Source organism: Drosophila persimilis, unplaced genomic scaffold (genome assembly GCF_003286085.1).
Source record: "Drosophila persimilis strain 14011-0111.01,24,50 unplaced genomic scaffold, DperRS2 tig00000124-arrow-pilon, whole genome shotgun sequence".
Lineage (NCBI taxonomy): Eukaryota > Metazoa > Arthropoda > Insecta > Diptera > Drosophilidae > Drosophila > Drosophila persimilis.
This window is the reverse complement of record NW_020825294.1, coordinates 2,727,675-2,748,278: the sequence shown is the minus strand read 5'-3', so window position 1 is coordinate 2,748,278 and position 20,604 is coordinate 2,727,675. Positions and strand designations below refer to the sequence as shown.

At 44.1% G+C, this 20,604-nt stretch overlaps 1 protein-coding gene across 6 annotated transcripts; it reads left to right on the top strand.

The window, feature by feature from the left end:
* Nucleotides 1-10,958: 10,958 nt before the first annotated feature.
* LOC6593864 lies at nt 10,959-18,455 on the top strand. Of its 6 annotated transcripts, XR_003408604.1 has the most exons (7): nt 10,959-11,702; nt 13,536-13,920; nt 14,004-14,119; nt 14,180-14,701; nt 15,556-15,715; nt 17,547-17,655; nt 18,247-18,455. XR_003408604.1 is itself a non-coding variant. In XM_026987618.1 (6 exons), the coding sequence occupies exons 1-6, from the start codon at nt 11,364-11,366 to the stop codon at nt 16,703-16,705; spliced, it is 1,581 nt and encodes a 526-aa protein (XP_026843419.1). In that variant the 5' UTR covers nt 10,959-11,363; the 3' UTR covers nt 16,706-16,828. The 6 variants fall into 6 exon arrangements, 5 of the variants coding, with proteins under 5 accessions (XP_026843419.1, XP_026843421.1, XP_026843420.1 ...); XM_026987618.1 differs by lacking the exons at nt 17,547-17,655; nt 18,247-18,455 and adding an exon at nt 16,647-16,828; XM_026987620.1 differs by lacking the exons at nt 17,547-17,655; nt 18,247-18,455 and adding an exon at nt 16,281-16,564.
* The last annotated feature ends 2,149 nt before the right edge of the window (nt 18,456-20,604 follow it).

The window sequence follows — 20,604 nt, the reverse complement described above, 5'->3', positions numbered from 1 at the left end:
GGGACTGGGGCTGGGCAATCAACGAGCACAAGTACAAGGATTTTGGGATTTATTTTCGACATTTTACCTTCCCCCGTTTCGACTTGTGTTTTGCATGCATAAGAATGTGAAAAATGCGCTTGACTGTGGACAGGAGAGAGCGCTCAATGCTGCCTGTTTCTGCGGATTCATATTGAATATCAACTTTAATTTCTCTGAAGAATAAACCATAGAAAGTTTGAGAACGACTTTAGATGATTTATTTCAAATATAGAATGATTTTGCCTATATAAAAATACAAAGTGGAGACAAGAACATGTCGAACAAAATTTAATTAGCTTCATCACCTGATAATTCGGGATAAAAGAAGCCTTTGAACCTGCAAAATCCCTAACAGAATTTCCTTCTGAGAAGAGAAGGTTCTGACCACCGAACCCCATACTCGAAGAAGAGGGAGAATTCAAAAATCAAAAATCAAACAGAAACATTGCTTGTCAAGCTTAGGACTTGAGAATGGGATTTGGGACTATCTGCTGGAACCCAAGCGGTTCACAATGGAAGCAGAAATAATCGCATATCAAACATTTAAACAGATTTACTCGCAAAAGAAAACTGCACACCACTGTGTGTGTGGAGTATAGAGTATAGAGAGATAGGTATAGAGGAGGATGAGGATGAGAATGAGGATGAGCCCTTCACTTTGCTCGTAAGCCAGTCGTTTAGGGAGGCTGGTGCTGGCTGGGTGGGTCGAGGGGCTGCCACATGTTACGTAACATGCTCAATTTAAAGTGCCTCTGATTTACCAGTGGAAATCACAGTAAGCCGCCTGTGTATGAGGCTGGGTGTGTGTGTGTGTGTGGCACACGTCTCTCTTTGTTTGGACTACAAATAGATGAGGCCATACAAGTGCAGCCTGCTGCATGCATGTGTCTACGTATGTGTGTGTAGCTTTATAGAGAGAGAGAGGAAAAATATTGTAGCATAATTTTCGGCGCTAACAATACTCGTACGTGCAGCGGGAAAGCAGTAGCTGCGGCAGCATCGGTCGGGGAAGGGACATTGGACGATGGTGGAGACGAGGACGGGAACGGGACAGACAGGAGGCACATGGCATATATCAGCACATGCATTCATAAATCATATTCCTCCTGCAGGCAGGAGCAACGTGCAGGCAGCCAGGAAGCGGCCAGGATCCTCCATCATCCATGTGTTCCTGTGAGAGTGTGCCCTATGTGTGTGTGTGTGTGTGTGTGTGTGCTTAGCAGCCGTGTTGGCTATTTTAAGGATATTTATACTGACAGCGGATTTTTGATGGAGAAACTTTTGTAAATTGCTTTCGAGCCACACAAACTCACACAGCAAGAAACTGTTGACCAAGGCGCCAGCTTTAATTTCTGGCAACTCTCACAATGCCCAACCGAAGGAACCGGAGCAGCCGGAGGATATACGGCCATGGGTATCCTTTGCCAGTCCACTGTTTGCTTTGGCCTGCCACATTTATTAAATCGACTGCTTCGGGGTTTTAATGATGCAGGCAAAGCCATACAAAAGAACGCATTATGGCGCAGGCTTTTCAGGAAAAATAATAAATATAAAGATACAAAAACAGACAGAGAAGCAAAAATTGCTTTTCTTTGGGATTTTATCTCGCAGCGGCTGCATTCAATGTCGTATTTTGTAGATGCCAGAAAATCCGCTTCACATTCACATTTTCTATATTTTTCTCAGATCAGTGTAACTTTAATTTATATCCCTCATTTGGTTTGGCTTTAATCGATTGAACAATCATATTTTATGCCCATTCGTTTATGCCTATAAATTACATTTCAATTAAATAAATTAAAATTCATTGTTGGGTCCCAATCGCAGCATTTGACCTACGGTAAACGATACTGCCCTTAAAGTGCTTGTCAATATTTCACACTTCGAATGAACATATATAGAAGGTATACATTGTACGCTCCATCAATTCGACCCAATTTTCCATGGACAAAACAATTAGCCAGGTGCCATGCCATTGAATTAAAGGCCATTTCCATATCGAGCAATTTTTTGTTACTTCCTTTCTTGGCAAACAAACACGAGATCCGGCTACAGAATCCAAACAAATGCTTCATTAAATTTGAAACATATTTTTTGGCCGGGGTGGGCCTTTTGGTTGGGCTCTCCTTCCCAATGTGTTGTGTGTTCTGTGTGTATTTGTTTTTCCACTTTTGTATACCCAATTAAAATGGAAAATATTGTGATACATTGTGATTATCAAAATGGCCACAATTGTTGGTCTGAAAACAAAGGCAGAGCACACAAACCCACAAAACGATAAATGCTGATGCAAATGATTCACCCAAACAGAGCCACACACAAATCAAAATAAATAAATCGCACTAAATGCTGCTCAAAAATGATCCAAACGGAAAAGTTCTGTGGTCGGGTTGCGTGCAAATTGTTTATTTTTTCACAAATTCAATGATACAAACAATTCTGCATATTCATAGCCTTTTTTCTCATGGCAGGTCGAAAATTAGCTTAAGCAATCTTTCAATTGAGCTCAAAATAATATTCTGGCACATTATTCTTGGAACGAAACACTTTGTTCACATATCGAATGGAGAGCCACTTGTCCAAGGGCAGTAGCGTGTCATTGGAGAACAGGAGGCACAAATAATTGAGGGTTTCCCACACCCCATTTCTTAGACCCTACCGAAGGTAAACATTTTCCAGACCCGAGTATCCAAATTTCGTGCGACATTGTTTCTTCAGGGCCTCGACCAGCTCCCAGTCCCAGTCCCTGCACTTTTGGTCGTGGGAATATATAGTAGGTCTCCACTGCCTCGGGGGCAGTGGCGAAAGACCTTCTGTTCGATTGTCTAGACGGCGGCGTCTTCCTCTGGCGAGGCGTCGAATTGAAAAGACTTGGGACCCACGCCTGTGGGCAAGCGCCTATAGCTCTCATGGCAGGTACTGGCCATATCCTTGTCCACGTGAAGGTGGCTCTAGGCCAGCCCAGAATCGTTAAAGTCCACAGACAAAGCAGGTCCGATCAGTCGGTTCATATGGAAGTTGGCCAACTCCCTCAGATATGTCAAGACGGCTGTCTGGTACAGGTCGTGGGATTGTTTGTTTGTCTTCCCCGACTGTAGCCAGTTCTTTAGCTGATAATCGTAGAATATATCGCCCATTGTGCTCATAGTCATTTTCTATAGTCCAGCCAATCCCGAAGCGGAGGCACGTAGTTTCGAAACCTCCAGTGATCTCGATTATATAGCTGAACTCGAGATGGAGTACACCAATCTCTGATAAAATGGCTACGTAGACCCCGGAACGAAGTCTAGCCACTATTCTTTTGGGATTGACCATGGCTTGGGGTATATCAGAGTCCATTGTCCACATCTTCAGCCCTCGATTGCAACAGGAAATCTCCAGTGAAGGCGTACTTCGAGAAGAGCGCGCCCACGAAGTCAACGTTCAACTCGGACACGGACAGATGTTCGTGAAGCTCTCCGGCACCCAATGATGTCCTCGATTGTACTCCTCTTGTAAGCGTCTTGAGTGTCAAGACTGTCCACTATGCTCAGTCTAATATTATTATGTTGTCGTTGTGTGAGATGTTCCCAGCTGTGAGTTCAATTCGTTGTGCACCACCGCATGCTGTGCGTATCGATCCCAAGCGAACTTCAACATCTCTTCGACCGTCTCCCGCTGTTTCTGCACCCTCAAATCACTCTATTCGCCGGACTGATTTGAGGCTGATTTGTACATATGTATGATCTCTTGAAGTAAACCGAAGATGGACACCTCTGGGGGCAGCCGGAGAATCATTCGCCAAAAGTTTCCGATATCAAAATGAGTTTAGGTTTGTAGAACAGGTAAATACTAAATACTAATTTTAGTGGTTGGTCTTGTCCCACTGTGCGATACATGAGGTTGTTCTACTTAAAACACAACAAAACCCATAGCGAAAAAATCTGATAGCCAGGAAGCCGTGCAACCATTTCGCGTTTGTTGTGCAGCTGCTGGGTGAAAATGTTGCACAGCATGCATAAATAATAAACGGGATACACACACATACTCACACTCATACTCACTCGCTCACTTCCTCGTGCACTCACAAACACACTGGCATTATGCACATTTTGCCGTTTTGCGAACGCGCCCAACTGAGGCGTGATGCAAACTGCAAGAGATACAGAGAGAGAGAGAGGGTGAGAGAGGATGGGGTAGAGAGAAGCCAGGCAGCTTCTAAATTTATTTTATTAAGTCAAGCACACAGACAGCCATGGTATGATGCTGGTATTCTGTCCCATCTTGCCCCAGCACCAGCTGCCCGACTAGGAGTGGTATAAATAAAATAATTTACGGTAACTGCTGACGCTCATCAGAGCAGGCCAGGGCGATGACGATGACGAGGACGAGGACGAGTACGATGTTGGCGGTGTGTTGACAAAACCCGGCACAGGATCATCATCATCAGCATCATCGGAGCGGAGCGGACGCCCGAAATGCCGCTTACACATGGCGAAAAAAGTGTAGCATACTTTTTTGCGCGGGGCTTTTGTGTGCAGCTGCTGCTGCATTTCCCCGTCGCGTCGTGTGTTTTTTTGCATACGAAATTAATACACATTTACAAGCGCGTGTATGTGTGGTTGTTTCTGGCTAAATATAGTTATAATTATGCGCGCACATTTTTAATTAAGTTTTGCACTGAGCCAGGCCGCAGTTTCGGGCCGTCGCGGAGATGTTTCTCTTTTTGGCTTTGGCTTAGCTAAATATTATGCATACGCCCTGTTAAATTGCATTAATATGAGCCCTGCTATGCCTTGCTGTGTATTCTTTTCGTGGTTTTTTCTGCTTTCCGCCAGCCCTTCTGTTTATCAAAATTACATATGTTAAACATTTGCTGTCCATGGCTTTAATTTAATGCAATGCAAATTCGCCTCTTTTGTTTTTTGTGGAGAGTTCCCGGCAAATGCTTCAAAACTGGGTTGCGCGTGGGCAAGTGTACATTGTTGTCAAAGAAAATATTTCCACTTCGGCTGACTACGGCTAAATAGATACAGGATTTTAGATGAATTCCCATTGTCCTTAGCAAGCGATCCTATTGCAGTTTTAGAGGGATTTAGTCTTTATAAGCAGTAGGTAAAATGTGATTGGCAGGAGGATGATTGGATGGCGTAAACACATCAAAAATGGCTTAAACTTTGCATCTTTCTGTACAATGAAAAGGCAAGACATAGAGAAGAATGTGTGTGAATAATTAGACACATCTTTTCCCTGTTCTTAGCCTTGGTTGATTGGTTGATAAATAGCCAAGTGTCGACTATCTATACGTAATAATGGTATTACTATACCAATATCCTTTTGGAACACGTTAATATGGGTTAATCAAGCCTTTTATATTTATTACGAAATTCCATTATGCGCATTCATGCATCTAAATTTTTTCCCTTCAGGAAGGGAGGGGCTTTGGCTCATGAATGTTGATAAATATTTCCAATTTAATAAAAGTTTAGTTGGCCACTCTCCGACCATTTTTCTGCACTCCTCTTGTTGTGTCGAGGAGCACAAAACACTTTTCTGTTTTTTAACGCGAAAGTTTTGTTATGGAAATGCGGCAAGTTTTTGCTACTTTTCCATATTTCTGCTGGATTCCTTTTATTTTTTTTTGCCACCATCGTGCGAAAGTTTTAAATATGATTTTATTTGTGCTGCGAGTTGCGGGGTTTTTATTTGGTCAGCTTGCAGCTGATTTGGTCTGCGGCAGGGCAAAGTTGTTGCCACGGGTTTTTTAAATAAAGTAAACTACATTTTTCTTTCTTGTCGCTTGCGTTTGCGAGACACGACACCAAGGAAAAAGTTCCATCGCAAGGACTTAAAGTGAGTGGAGAAACTGCAGAGCAGAACAGAACAGAACCGTTTAAGCACCCCTAAATCATGGCATGTCCTTGTCTGGCTTCCTTCATCCTCATATATATATTTTTTTGGCAAGATGTTCTACTTAAATGCATTTGCTGCTGCCGCGTCTGGAGAGGTAGAGGTCCAGCTGTCTGGCCTAACGTTCTATCTCCATTCCAAGTCCCTTCTGCTTCTGTGTCTGGCTTGCGCAGAACTTTCACCGTTGCCTCTGTTCTTCCTGGCTCATCCTGGCTCTTCCTGGCTCGTCCTGGCTCTTCCTGCTGCGTTAGTTAAATTATTATAATGATTTACACTGAAGTGGCTGTTGCAATATTTTTTTGGGGGCTCAGACAGCTGGAGATAATGACCTGGGGATCTGAAACTGGCCGTTGTCTTGCTAAGATTTTCCTCAATTGAAATGTTGCATCTTTTATTTTATGCTTAATTTTCGGTACCATGTTTCCCGTTCAAGCACACTCTGGCTGTCATCTACTCGTAGTACCTCTGTCAAATTGTAGCCACTTGGCGGTCAGGACATCTACATCAGTCGCACTCCCATTTAAAGGTTTCAATTTTCGAGTGCGCCTATTGGCCCACTTCTGGGCTCTTGATGTCTCTTCCAAGACAACTCAAAGCCTTGTGTTGGCCACATTCGTCTTGGCTTGGCCAGTTGTGCTCACAGTGTGAAGTGCCACACTGGTGGAACCCCAAAGTGATTTTATGTTTTATGAAAGGTGACATGTGCCAACAACAGTCAGGCCCTTGCCACATTCCTGGTCGACCGACCTGGACGCCCGTTGTAGTGTCAGTTCCATTGTTACCCAGAACCAGGCATGTAGCTGAGGTTCCCCCCCCCCCCTCCGAGCGGCGATTGTGTGCGTGTCCCTGTGGTTGCTGTTGCAACATGCTGTAAATTATTATGAGCTCGAGTGGTTTTCGAGTGCGGCAACAGTTTGCTGTGTGGGTAGACGGAAATGAAATGCCATAGTTCACCAAATGAAGCGACAATAATAATTTTCATTACATGAATCTCCAGATTGGAAATGATCGAATGGTTATCCTATATTTCTTCTAAGAATTCAGATGCAATATTATTGATTTAATAAGATGGTTAGATGGTATTGTTTGTATTTGTGGCCGAGCAAAACATTCTGCCAAGTAGTAGTAGTGGTAGCCTGAAGGGGTTATATTACAAAAATTCTTCAAGGAAATGCTACCTGTAATTATAACCAATTTTATTTGATAAACTAAGCATTCAATGCTTGGTTGTGAGGGAACAAAAGTAGGAAAGACCTACTTTCCCTTTCCATTTCAATTTCATGGTTAAGTATTCTATTGCAAAAACTGGTTGGCATTTGTTGGCTTAAATTCCGTGCTATTAGACACGTTGTTTCTGCATCAACTTCCGTTTCCTTTGCAAGTTTACTGGGAGCTGAAACTGCAGCTGCATTACTCCCGCTTGGAGCCCGCTCCGGTTCGGCTCTGTTCAAATCTCGGCATACTAATTTATGCTGCTGCTCCGTCCCGGGAACGGCAAGTCACTTAATTTCCAGTGCGATTTTTCTCAGGACTCCCAGCAGCGGGAGCTGGAGCGGTAGCTGCAGATAGAGTGGGTGGTGTGACGGAGAAAGGCGGCGACAAAGTGACAAACAACTAAGCGAAAATCGCGTGCGTGACGCGTGGCAGCGGCAGGGGCAGGAGCAGGGGCAGGGGCAGGGGCATAAAGTTTGTGACACGTTTCCCCAGTTGCATTTTGTTTTTATTTTCGCCCAGCAGCCGGAGAAGTTCTGGTGCCAAAGAAGCGCTAAGGAGCAAAAAGGTCTGCTCTGCCCCAAATGCCGATGGTGGGCCATGATGGCGACACTTTACAGCCGCGTTGCATGCCTTGGGGCGTTATGCAAGTCACGTTAATTTCACCAGCCAACTGTGAAGGAAAAGCAACAGCAACAAAAACAACAGCAACGAGAACGGGGTGTTGGAAAACTTTTGCCATTTTCAAAGGGACTTGAAAGGTGGACGAGGCAAATCAAAATGTTCAGCATGCCAGGAGAAATATGTTTGTTTTGTCTTGCTTTCCATACAACTTATGGGGCGGCCAGCCATAGGCTCCCACTTTCTCCCTTCTCCGCCCTCCGCCCTCCGCCCTCCCCCTTACCGCCTTCATAGGGCACTCATTAAGCGTGTTTATATAATATAAATTAGCTTAATTTGAAAACATTTTTTGATGCCAAAACTTTGCCCGCCTTCTCAGCAGCCGAGAGGAGATACAAGAGGCAAGTAGCAAAGAGGCAGAGGGAGTGGCAGTGGCAGTGGCAGTGGCAGTGGGGGCAAGAAACTTCAGTCTCAGCTAATTTATATGCCCGTTGGACATTCTCGCGCTTGCCAAAAAGTTGCCTCCAACTTCTTGGTCTTCGTCTCTTGTCTCCTGTCTTCTGTCTCCTGTTGCGGGTTAATAAGACGACGACCAACAAATTGCCAACATTACTCTTTCCCCGAGTGGTGAGGGGAAGGAGCTCGTAGAGGTAGAGAGAGAGAGAGTTTAGGGCCGGTTGGCGGTTGCTTGCAAATAGACTTTTGAGTGTTGTACTTGGTTGCGGGCCCGGCAGCTGTCTTGTTGACTCTGCGATGGGCCGATGGTTCAGTCTTCTTCGCAAGTGTCAAAAGCGCAGGCAATTAATTTGGCCTAATTAGACTCTTGGATGCCTGGCGGACGGACTGACTCTCCGCCCCCCCATTCAGCCTTTCCCACCATCGGCTGAGGTTGCATTTTTTGTGGCTTGCCTTAGACTTAGCCAAATTGAAGCAAAGTTCGTCGTGGCACAAAGGATTTTCGGGCTGTTGAGCGATTTATGGCTTAATGGAAATGACTTATTGTACGTGAAAGCTGTGGGAATGGAAAATGGGGCTCTGATCACACTGAATTACCGCAGTCTGGGGCGTTTTAAGCAAGTATCTACGGGAAGCAGACTATAATTAAAAATGTCGCTTTATTGCTGCAGGAAATTCCTGTCTCTCGAAGATCCCTCTGATCTGAAAGCGAGTCACTTACAATCTTCAAAGAAGTGGTGAAATATATATACCCATGGTCTCGTGGCGCTATTCTTGGGGTCTCTCGGGATTGTTGTTCTTAAAATCCTTGTAGGCAGTAGTCTGTTAGTCTGTCTGTAGACCATCCATTCCTATGTCGACGTTACGCTGGAAAATGCCATTTGCGATGCCATTGGGTCAGAGTTCTGAACTACCATTCGACGGAAAGATTTAATGAGTGAATTTAGTGTTTTATTTAAGGGTCATGCATTATTGAAGCAGCGCTTAAGAACTGACAAGTGTTTCAACCTTCTCCATTCAGCTAGTCAGGGGCCTCAAGCTCCTTCAGCGATGACCATCTGAAGCAGCATTCCATGCTCCATTCCTGGCCTCCCTCCCACATGCGGACAACTTGAGCGTAACAGTTTCCAATGCCTCGGTGCCAGGCCATAATTTGCTTAACAACTTTTCCCAATAGTTGGCACACTGCTCGCTTTCTCTTGCTCCTTCCGCCCCACCCTCTGTGTCTATCTCTCTTGGGTCTGTGTTGGCCGGGGGCCAATTTCTTTGGCACTGTTCGACACTGGCCGCTTATATAATAATTTTGCAGCATAATTTATGGGCAGAAAAGTTTTCTGTGGCTGCCCAGTCGAACAATTGCCACTATAATGTTGTGGGCCCTTGCATTTTACATTTTATTCAAGCCAAAAAATGTTGGTTGCTCCGTCCAGGCGTAAACTATGCGGTCCAGCCATCCGCCTCTCCTATCCACCATGGCCATAAATTTCTGCCTTTCCGCTTATCGAAAGGGGGACATGGAAAACAGGACCCGGCACCGGCCCCGACCCCACTGAATGGCATAACAAACGTCAAATTGATTTTAAATTGCATTCTTCGTTTGGTATTTCCCTAAACAAAAAAGCAAATATTTTTACAGCGTTGCAAATGTTTGGTAGCCAAGGAACATTTCTGATTTTACCTATAATTTAAATTGTACTTGCTATGAAGGCTTTTAGCTTAGAAATTTTAGAGAAGTTGGACAGAACGTATTGTTATACAAAAATCATGAATTTATTTTTTGCGTTTAATGCTTGGTTCCTGTACATGACTTAAGCTCATGTTTCTGTTATATAGGATCGTTCTACGATTACAGGGTTAACAAATGAAGATAAATATTGTAAAAACAAAAGCCACAAATAATAATTGCACAAAAAAGAAACACTCGTATTAAAATTTATTTATTTTGCGGATTTAGTAATACTCGCATTAGCTGTAAAAGTTACTCAAACAGTATCTGAACGATACCTTTGGTTCGGGCGCATTGCACCCTCCCATTGGGGCTGATAAGAAGTGTTTATTGGTCTTGAAATCGGAGACAGCGTATGGACAGGATGGAGATGGTTGTATACACGATACACGATACACACTGCTCTCTTTGCGAAATGTTCTGTTGCGGAGATCTTCAAACAAGCAAACAAACGAATGCAAAGATAAAAACGTGATCATTCAACAGCAAAAACAAATTGTGAATCACAGAAATAGAGTGGGAGATGCAAGTGGGAGAGGAGAAGATACAAATACTGGAAAGACAAAAACTTGTCATGTGAGCCATAAAAAAAAAACAACCGAAACTCTACAAAAAAGGAATGGCTAGGTGCCGAAACCTTAGATACCCTTTACATGTATGGTGACAATGTCAGATCTGCTATTACAATATATCTGAGTTATATATATATGGCCTTAAAGTCGGTCATTTTTCTGTATTGCAACATCTATCAATTAGTGATCCGATTAGTAGGACTATACCACAGTCTTTTCTGCATTGGATTAGGATAAACTTGCTGCCATTTTTTGCAAATATAAGGATAAAATCATGCAACCTTCTTGTTCCAAGGGTATACAAACAGATACTCTAATGAATGAACCTATGAAGAGTGGGAGAGCGCGCTAGATAAAGACTGCGAGAGAAAGCTCCGCTAAAGCTGGGGGCCCGCAACAGGTGAGCGCTCAGTTCTGCTCTTGTGGCCAGAGCTTACAGTACGCGGAACGGGAACACTTGAGAACGGAACAGGTCAGAGCACCGCCAGCAGCCTGAGCGCGCCTTTAAGCCAAGCTGAGCCGAGCCGAGCTTTCGGCTCTGAATAATTTGCGTGAGAGTGGTTTTTGTTGCTGGGTGTGCCGCAGCAGTGCGACGTGAACGGGCGAGCGGCCAACACGTAAGCGGCGCGTTATGCAGTGGAAACGAAAGAGTGAGAGAAACAGACGACAATAAGCAGCAGCAGCAGCAGCAACAGCAGCAACTCAGGTGTGAATTGATATTGAGGTTATGTAAGCGTCAGGCCATAAAAACGCGCATACAAAACGCTGCTGCATTGGCCAGGCCACACGTTTGCCAATAATTCAAGACACGCGCCTTGCCCCGATCCACTCCGCACCCCCTTCAGCTGGAGAGATTCGCATTCCAAATGGACGACTCCAAGGCGCAGCCGCAGCAGCAGCAGCAGCAAACTCATCCTTTGGAAGATGTGTCCCTCAATGAGAATGATGACGACAAACAGACGCACAAAAATTGGGTTAAATTCGATGATGAGGCAGACGGCAGTGAAAAAAATAATAACAGTAACGGCAGCGATGCCACACAACAGCAACAGCAACAACAAGAACAGCAGCCGCCGCAGCCGCAGCAGCGGCAAAACAAGTTAGCTCTGCCGCCGCCGCCGTCGGTTGTGAGCAGCAACAACAACAGGCGGGCGCGCTCGCGCAGTCCGAATCAACTATCGACAACAACAACAACACCTGTCCAGGTGAGTAGCTCTCTCTCCGCGGTCTGGCTCTCTCGCTCTCTCGCACTCTCTCTCCCTGTCGTGCGGGTGACCCAAACGCAACGAAACGCATTCCAATGCGCATTTGGCCCTTATTCCCCCTCCATCACGCACAAACAGAGACAAACAGGGTTGTTACAGTGAATTCTCTGTCCAACAGAATATATGAGTGTTAGCTGTTCCATTAATGGGAAATATCTATGTAGTTTCTACTAGGTATCTACTGTGGACAACTTAATCTTTCAACTGACTGGAAATAATAATAAATAATAGAAAAAGTAAAATTTCCCCTTAAGTCAGTGTCCACTGTACTTTTACTGTCCCCGCTTAATGGAGTTGTTATGAAAAGTTGTTTTTTGATTCTCAAACTCTCTTTTGTGTTGTTTTTGGGAACGTTTCTCGCATGACAAATGAGGTTCTACCGAGTGTAGTAGACCCTGGCTGAGAAGTTGTACCAGAGGGGCGCTCCATCCGGTGATAAACTCTGACTCGATGTAGTCATGATTGTATTGGGTTTCGGTAGGTACATAAGTGACACGTCACAGTAGCTGTGTGTTTCTGAAGTTCTGTTTGTTCTGTTAATTTAACCAGACTTTCGCCTATATTTTACCGATAAAAGAATGCCAGGTTTTATTCAGATCAGTTTACATTTCAATAATAACAAAGAATTCTCTTGAAAGTTCTGAACTTTTATCTTCGCAATGTTCCACTCCCATATACCTCGCCACAACGAAAGATAAACCGAATTCATATTCCGTTTCCACGAGCGATTGCTAAAACATTTCACCTTCACCGGTGCTTCTTTTGTTTACTGTTTCTCCGAAGTAAATATTTAATATTTATATTTGTATAATTTATTTTTTTGCAATTTGCAATTGGAGTCCGTTAACAGCCTGTGGCCTTAAGGTGGTTTCGTGTAACTGTGAAAATTGGCATATAAAATACGTATATTTTGTGTTATAGTAGTATTTTCGGAATATAATTGTAGCTACCTAAATTACTGGATTTAATTTAAATGGGATATACTTTTTTGATTGTTTGTTACTGGCCTTGATACTTTAGAGAATAGTCTAGCATGAAATCGATTCTATATGCTCAGGGCCGACTCATTGCAATTAGGCCGCATTATAATCTAGAGCTATATCAATGTTTGCGGATCCACTAAGTAGATGCTGCAGACTCTCAGGAAGTTCCTAGGGCTTTAACTTGTTTATCTTAGTTTATCAGTGTTTTGTAGTTTGTTTTGGAGCCGGCATAAATAGTTATAAATGTTTAAATATGTGCCTGAAACCTGAATCTTTTGTTTGTCTTTGCTATCGGAAGAGAGATAAGAACTACAGATTCCGGTAATTCCAATTAGACGTGGATACGTTTTTTTATTGCACAAACATTCATTAGATTTAGTGTATGGCCATACTCGAATGAGAGTTTTATGTTACGCGTATTGGGACAAGCAAAAACTGAACAATTCAGCTGTGCAGCTGTACAGCTGCTGGCCGCCTTTTGAAGCCAGTGGATTGCCTTGGCGAATCTATTTAGGGGCCATGAAGCTCTCAAACGCGTACGTGCAAATTGACAAATTATTCTCATTGCAATTGATGTTTGCAGCTCGCATTTGTGGCCAGATTTATAGATACGTTTTTAACGACTCTCTCGGCCCTGCAGCGCTTAAAATGTAAAATCAAAAATCAATAAAATTGATTTTCTTTTGCCCATTTGCATAATTTTCTTTGCTGGCTTGCCGGCCGCAGGCTGACCCTTCGACGTTCTAAGGCCAAGAGCACTATTAACCCATTGTTGTTGGCATTTCCACAGCGCCCAGCCGTTTCCTCGACAACAGCTGCGTCCCCAGCCCCAGTCCCGGCACCAGGCACAGCCGCAGCCTCGTCGCCGGATGTGGCGCCCGCTGTTTTGACAACTGAGAGTACGCACGTTAATCTGAATGCATCCGGCAGTGGCATTGTCAGTGGCAACGTTGCCAGCGGGGCGAGCGGCTCCACCCCGGCCCGACACCCCCAGCAGCTAATAAACCAAAAAGCAACGGTAGCCTCAGCCTCCTCCGTCCAGGCTCCAGCCTCGTCCTCCAGCCACCATAACGGCAACGGAGCCCATGGCAGCAGCAGCACCAGCATACCGATGGATCAGGGCTCCGGCATGCGCACAATTGAACTGTCAACGGGTCGCATCCGTGAGGGATTTGGTAAGTACCTGCATCGTTTTTGGGTAGTACACCAGCTCAACAATTCTTGAATATCTATTTCTTTCCCCAATGATGTACCACAGCGAATGGCGATGTGATTGTCACACTGCTTCCGGCCAACACCAAATGGCCTTGGATTACGCCCGCAATATTTCGTCCGGAGCTGGTGCCGGAGGAGTTGATGGCCCAGGGTCTGACGGTAAGCGGAGTGAATTGAAAAATTATCCATCATCTAATGTCTCTCGATCGCCGCCCGCAGCTCACAGTGGAGGACTATGTGAATGCGATGGAGACGCTGGTGAATGATTACCGCTTCACCGTGTACAACATTTGCTACAAGCGCATCCTCGTCTGTTGGATCCTGTTCGCCTTCACAGTGCTGCTGGCGTTGCTGTTCTCGGGACTGCAGGGCGTGGCCCTGTTCGCACTGGGCGTGGGCTGGTTATTCTTGAATGCGGCGGCCATATTCCTGTGCATGTGGGTGAAACTGCGGCTGTCGCGCGGCCTGGAGAAGTGCCTGGCCCGGGTCAACAAGCAGCTGATGCGTCACAAAATACTCCTGGTGCTGGATGACCGAGGCCGCATCTCGTGCCACAAGGTCAACCTCTGCTTCATGTACTTCGATGCCACGCAATGCGTGAGCTTCCTCAACGAGTTCCTGGAGCACACGGAGCAAAACGGCGGCGAGGCCATCAAGGCGGGCTGGGAGGCCAAGCTGGACATTGATCTGAACGATATTGTCATTCAGGGCAGTCAGCCAGTGAGGATGCCGCGTAAGCAGGTGAGCGAGTATTTTGATTTCATGCGAGTACAGTCGGTTGGGAGATCTTACATGCATACATGCATATATGAATTCAGGTAGTTGTTGCTTCTTTCATCATCATCCCCTCTCGAACCTCTCGATCCCACCTCTGTCTATCTTTCTCTCGCTGCCACTCACGCACCTCACCAATTATTAACTGCTCTCTCTAGGCCTTTGCCCAGGAGCTCTTCCTTAGCTATCTGCAGCGATGGGGCAAGGATTTCCTGCGTCGTCGCCTCGACTGGACGGTCCAGGAGGCGGGAGTCCACGAAACGCCCAGGCATCTGCAGTCGTCCATCTGCCCCTGTCAGTATGAGGAGGAATTGCTGCGCAATAAAATCAAAATTAGCCTGCAGCATCGCCAATGCTGTGGCATCAACTGCATGGGCTGCTGGCTCTGAAACCACAGGCAGAATCTCTCTGATTTGTACACACAAGAATTGTAATTTTCCGTGTTTTGATTAGCGTGAATGAATTAAATTGCAGAACGAAAACAAAAGCACACGAAGTTTTGTCATTGTATTGTATTTTTAAGCAATTAATTTGATATGATTTGATTTCGTTACAGTTAGTTTCAGTTTCAGTTTCAGATTCAGATTAAGTTTCGTTTTTCGTTTACCGTTTAATTAAAATTGCATCCCGAAAGTATGCAGCACATTTCTGTTATTGCATTTAAATAATCCGCACTTTCATGACATGACCCATCCACCATTCATGACGATTACCACACACTCCAGTTTCTAACCCACTCGATCTACCCAAATATCTCATCTCAATATCTGCTTACTCTTCTGTGTTTCTCATTTCCCGATCTACCCCTGATCTCTCTGTAGGAGCGCGGACTGCAGCTGTTTCTGCGCTACGGCTCCCGTTGGGGCATGGAGGCGCTGCGGGGCCTGGTGGACGTCACGCCCCTGGAGCCGGGCCGCCACTGCGGGCAGTTTCAGTGCCCCTGCCAGTACATCAAAGAGCACTTGCAGTGCAAACCGCGAGGCAAGTTCAAGTGTTGCAATTTTGTCCATTGGGTGTTGGCATCTGAGCGCTACGATAGCTAAACTGTTTTCTAAATGTGAATTTTTGCCGTCCATTGCTGTACATTTATTTGCCATTGTGTCATTGTGTAACTAGAGAATTTATCGTGTACTACGTGATGGCGAGGCCATGCTGGAGAGGCTTTGTGAATTTATTTTTTGTTTTCTCCTACTTCTGCATTAATCGGGCATGTAAATATTTTGGGAATACATAAACATATATCTTTTCGGATAAGATCAGAAAATACCAACAAGCTACCAAAACATACATGTAGAGGCTGCCAGTAAATGAGGCTAAAAATACTTCCAATAATACATTCATGCAAGTGAAAAACTCTCTCTCTCGTTTCAGATGTTAGCCCCTAAGGCTTCGGTAATGTTTTGTAGTTTTTGGTATTTTTTTGGTGCAATCAACACTCTTAATACCTCCCTAACTCCCACCTCCCCCAACTTTATATGTGTACAAAATTAACTCGAATGTTTTCTAAATTTGTTGTTCAACTATGTCTCTTTGATGCCTGCCACAGTCGCCATAAACAGCATTGGTCAAGTAGTTTGGACACGGTTCCCCTTGTTTGGTGGCTAGGTGTTGGCACAGATACCACAAGTACCCTGACCTTGACCCACAACACACACAGTTTCGAGTATGAACCAAAACTAAGCCGTTTCGATATTATTATTTCAAAAATTATACCTAATGTTAACCGAATGCAAAACGAATGAATTTCTTATTAACGTAAGCACTGTAAAAATGTTCCATTTCTACTATATTTTGTTGGTGTCATGAATAAATGTCAGATATATGTATGTATGGATCAGTCTTTTATTGATTAACCCCCTCGTATGCGTATTACTGATTCTACATGTCTCCTTTCATTGAACGCCTCTTACAGGTTATCCATGTGGGTGCATTGTCTATGGTTCGGATCCAAGTTTTCAGTATCGTTACTAGATATGTTGTTCATCATTTTAATACTTAGCCCCTAAATCGGGACTTGTTTGTGTTCGAAAGCTGCAATTTACACATATATATTTAATGTCATGTATACTAAATAAATAAACACATTCTTCAGTATTTTAATTTTTACTTTAATTCTCGCAAAACGTTCTCGTGAGTCGACCCTTCGCCCCCTTCTGCCCCTTCTGCTCTTCTGAAATTTTTGTTTGTCGCTTAAACTCAATTTCCAGCAAAATGAAATACAAAATTAATTTGGGTGAACAAGAAAAAACTGTTGCCGTGTTTGGACAGCATAAAACTATGCACGAGTACAGTGCGTATACGAAATATAAGACAGCGAGTCCTAAAAAAAACAAATTTACTATGATTTTGTGTCAGTTGTTGGACATCCAACATAATGCTACAATAAATGCCATCACTTGGGCGCAGACTACATGGCAATAGCTGAATCACTTACATCTATGAAACGCACTGTATTTGTATACACCATATGGGTTTCCCAGGTTTCAGAGGAACCCCTAATGGTCTGGCGCTTCCTGACTCTCCAATTTTTGGGGCTGTTGTGGGGCATGTGCCAGTTCAACTATTATTGCATTATTTTTTATTGCATAATTCAACTTAATGTTTTGCCGCATTTTAGCCACATTCACGTTCCACAAATTGTGGCAGTGGCAAAAGTTTGCTGTGGCCCGTGCGTCGCCCGCTTTGCGTTGCATGTGTAATGACTCATTACCACGGTGCAGCATTTTGGGGAATGCCACACCATTCATTCCATTTTAATGCACGTGAGCCACTTAAATGCCTTCATTTAATATCATTTCTGCATTCAAATTAGCTGGCAGACGTTTGTATCTATGCTGATGGCTGATGGCTGGTGTCTGGTGGCTGATGGCCGATGCGGCTATTATATGTATGATGGAAAGCGTCAACTATCTTATTTGTGGGTAGGTATAATCGTACGTATATTCTGGCACTTTGATTTGATTCCCCACTCCGTTCACCAATCGCCATGCTCCACGCCCCATGCCCCATTCCTGCTGCTTACCAAATCAGAGAAAAACACAACAGAATTAAAAACAAAACACGATTTCACGCTCCAATAAAACAAATTCAAACTCTTGTGGCAGGCAGGGAGGCAGGCGGGCAGGCAGGCAGCGTGTGGCAAGAATGCGCCATTAAATTTTCACCAAACTTCGTCGAACTCGAGCAACTCGTTAGTCCAACTGCACTCCAATCGACAACGAGTCAAACGAGGTGCAACCATTGCCAAAGGCAGTGCCCCGCCAGAGGCGCGTAAACTAATCGCAAACAAACAAACACACACAATCACCCGTACTCTCACCCGTACTGCCTCCAGTACCAACACCCACTCCTCCACTCCGCCACCCCATACCCACATACAATCATTACACTCATTCCCAAACCAAATTCGAGGCTCATCAAAGTTTTTCCTTCTCTACTGCTGCCACGGCTGCTGCTGCTGCTGCATTTTTCGGAAATTCAATTCATTTGTGTAATTTTCATTTGAATTACAGCCATCAAAAGTGCCATGGTTAGAGAGAGGGGAGGCTGGCATGCCTGTGGGCGTGGCAAGCGCTGATGGCCAGCACTTTGTGCATTTCATTCTAGAGGAAAATACGAGCACTGGTTGCCCTAACCAGAGGAAATTGTGTGATTGGATTTCAAATAGAAACATTCTTTCCTTTCCTTTAGCTGGTGAGAAAGAACAAACTTTAAGTACAATATAATCTTCTTGTTATATTTACAATTATTCTTTAGAAATACATTTATTAGATTAAATATAAATAAACTATGCTCAACACATTCTGTGCGTACTTTATGTACTTCATTTATGCAATAAAAAGGTAATACCTTTTCAAGAACTTGCATATGGGTCTGGTATAATAGAAGTTCTTTTGCATACAGTTGTAGTTTCAAGAATGCAAATTATATATATTTATGGATATTTAAAAATCAATTTACAAATTGTTGACGACTAACATAATACAAATAATATTTTATATAAAATAAAGTAATTTCTGGAAACGAATTTAAATGAAACGACATTCAATATACTCTTTAGCAACAGAAATAACCAGATATCTCTGCAAATCATTTTGTCATTCAAACCACTTTTCTATGTATCTCTAAAATTACTTTCCCCACCTTAGAGGCGAGAAAGGGTATCCAAATAATCAGCGATTTGATTTTGGGCTCTCCCAAAATCGTTGTTATTTGTTGTATTTTTTTTTTCCTCCTGTCGACGCTGCCATCGTCGTTTTTGCATTTATTTTGCGGCTAAAACTTTAATTGAGTTTTAAACCATTTTCCTGGTTGGCCTCCAGTCCCGCCTTCAACCCATCCCCATCCGGATTGTTTATGTGGTATTTTTTCCAGAGCACCGCCTGGCCGGGAATGGAGCTGGGAGCTGGGAGGTAGCCAATGGCCTGGACTGGCCCGTCCTGGTCCCAGTCTTTGAGTGATGAGTTTTCCTGTAAATGTTTTTCTTCTTATTTTGTGTGTTTCGTTGCTTTTCCTTGCAGCCTCTGTGGGAATCTGTGAAGCTTTCGATGCACTGCTCTGCCTACACTTTAATTTTTTCGGCATCTTTTGTTTGGATTTTTTTGGAGTTTTTGTTAGTTTCGGTTTTATGCTCGCTTTGCATTTTAAGTGCACAATGTTTTGTTATTTCCACGGCTCTCTGGGAATGCATCGTTGTGTATGAAAATAAACCGTAGGACAGTGGTACCTTACAGCCTAATATTGTTGGAAACATAGATATTGGCAGAGTGGATTTCCTTAAATTGGTCTCCAACTAAATACTTTGCAATGACACTTTCAAAAACCTACAGGAAAAAGGGGTGGAAAAATGTTATAAAAAGAGCTAAAAGAATACCAAACGAGTGTGCTATCATAATAATATAGTTACATTTGGCAAATGCCCTATTAATCATTGTTTTATTGCCGGCAAAACGATCTTGAATGTCCATTTGTTATCAGATACTTAAGGGCCAACCAGTATGCAAACCATTAGCGAATGCCGCAGCATTGCCACCGCATTTGCAACACCTTTATGCCACACACATGCACAGGCACACACACGCATGCACTTACACCTCTAATAAATATGGTATTAAATCCTTTTTAACAACAGGCAGCAGCGAGACAGCAAATACGGGACCACAGACCATCTATCATCATAAAAATAAACCGGACAGAGACCAACAGGAACGTGCTGTCTGCCCCTCTCGAGCAGCTATAAAACATTAAACATGGAATCGTAGTAGGATCGTGGCTGGGAGGAGACCAGGACTGCGACTGGGACTGGGACTGGGGATGGAACCGAGCACTGGTACACGGCGACGCAGGTACAGGGACGAAGGGTGCACGGTTAGCTCCCTTGGCCACAATCAACATCATTAACGCGTGCTCTAAAAGCCATTTATTTAGTGGCCAATGCAGACAGGCCGAGCCATGTTAAAAATTCTAAAGGGCCCGAGGCGACAGCACCGACCGAGTGTGGGAAACTATAAATTTAACGCTTTTAGCATAATTGCTGGCGCATGTGCGTGTCGGCCCAAAAGACGAATGGATGACGCTTAAGCGTTATGATAAGTGGCCGCCAAAGGATATAAGCGTCAACACTGGCGAACGCTAAGTTATGCCCTCCATCCGGCCATTACTCGTCCGAGTCGTCAGTCCCCAGTCCTTAGTCCTCATGTTGGTTTTCCTTTCCACTCATATTACTTGGTCCAGGATGGCAATTACCACCACCGCTCGCAAAGCCTCGTCTGCCTGACCTTTATCAAAATATTTTGCTGCTTAATAAGCTTGAGAGGGACTGAGACTGGGCTGATGTTGTTTAACCCTTTTAGGCCAACAAACACTTCAGA

Excerpts from the sequence above, each read along its gene's own strand:
- LOC6593864 (XM_026987617.1), top strand. The coding sequence starts at position 11,364 with ATGGACGACTCCAAGGCGCAGCCGCAGCAGCAGCAGCAGCAAACTCAT. Across the intron at positions 13,921-14,003 it reads TCGCATCCGTGAGGGATTTG|CGAATGGCGATGTGATTGTC; the intron begins GTAAGTACCTGC and ends GATGTACCACAG. Across the intron at positions 14,702-14,892 it reads TGAGGATGCCGCGTAAGCAG|GCCTTTGCCCAGGAGCTCTT; the intron begins GTGAGCGAGTAT and ends TGCTCTCTCTAG.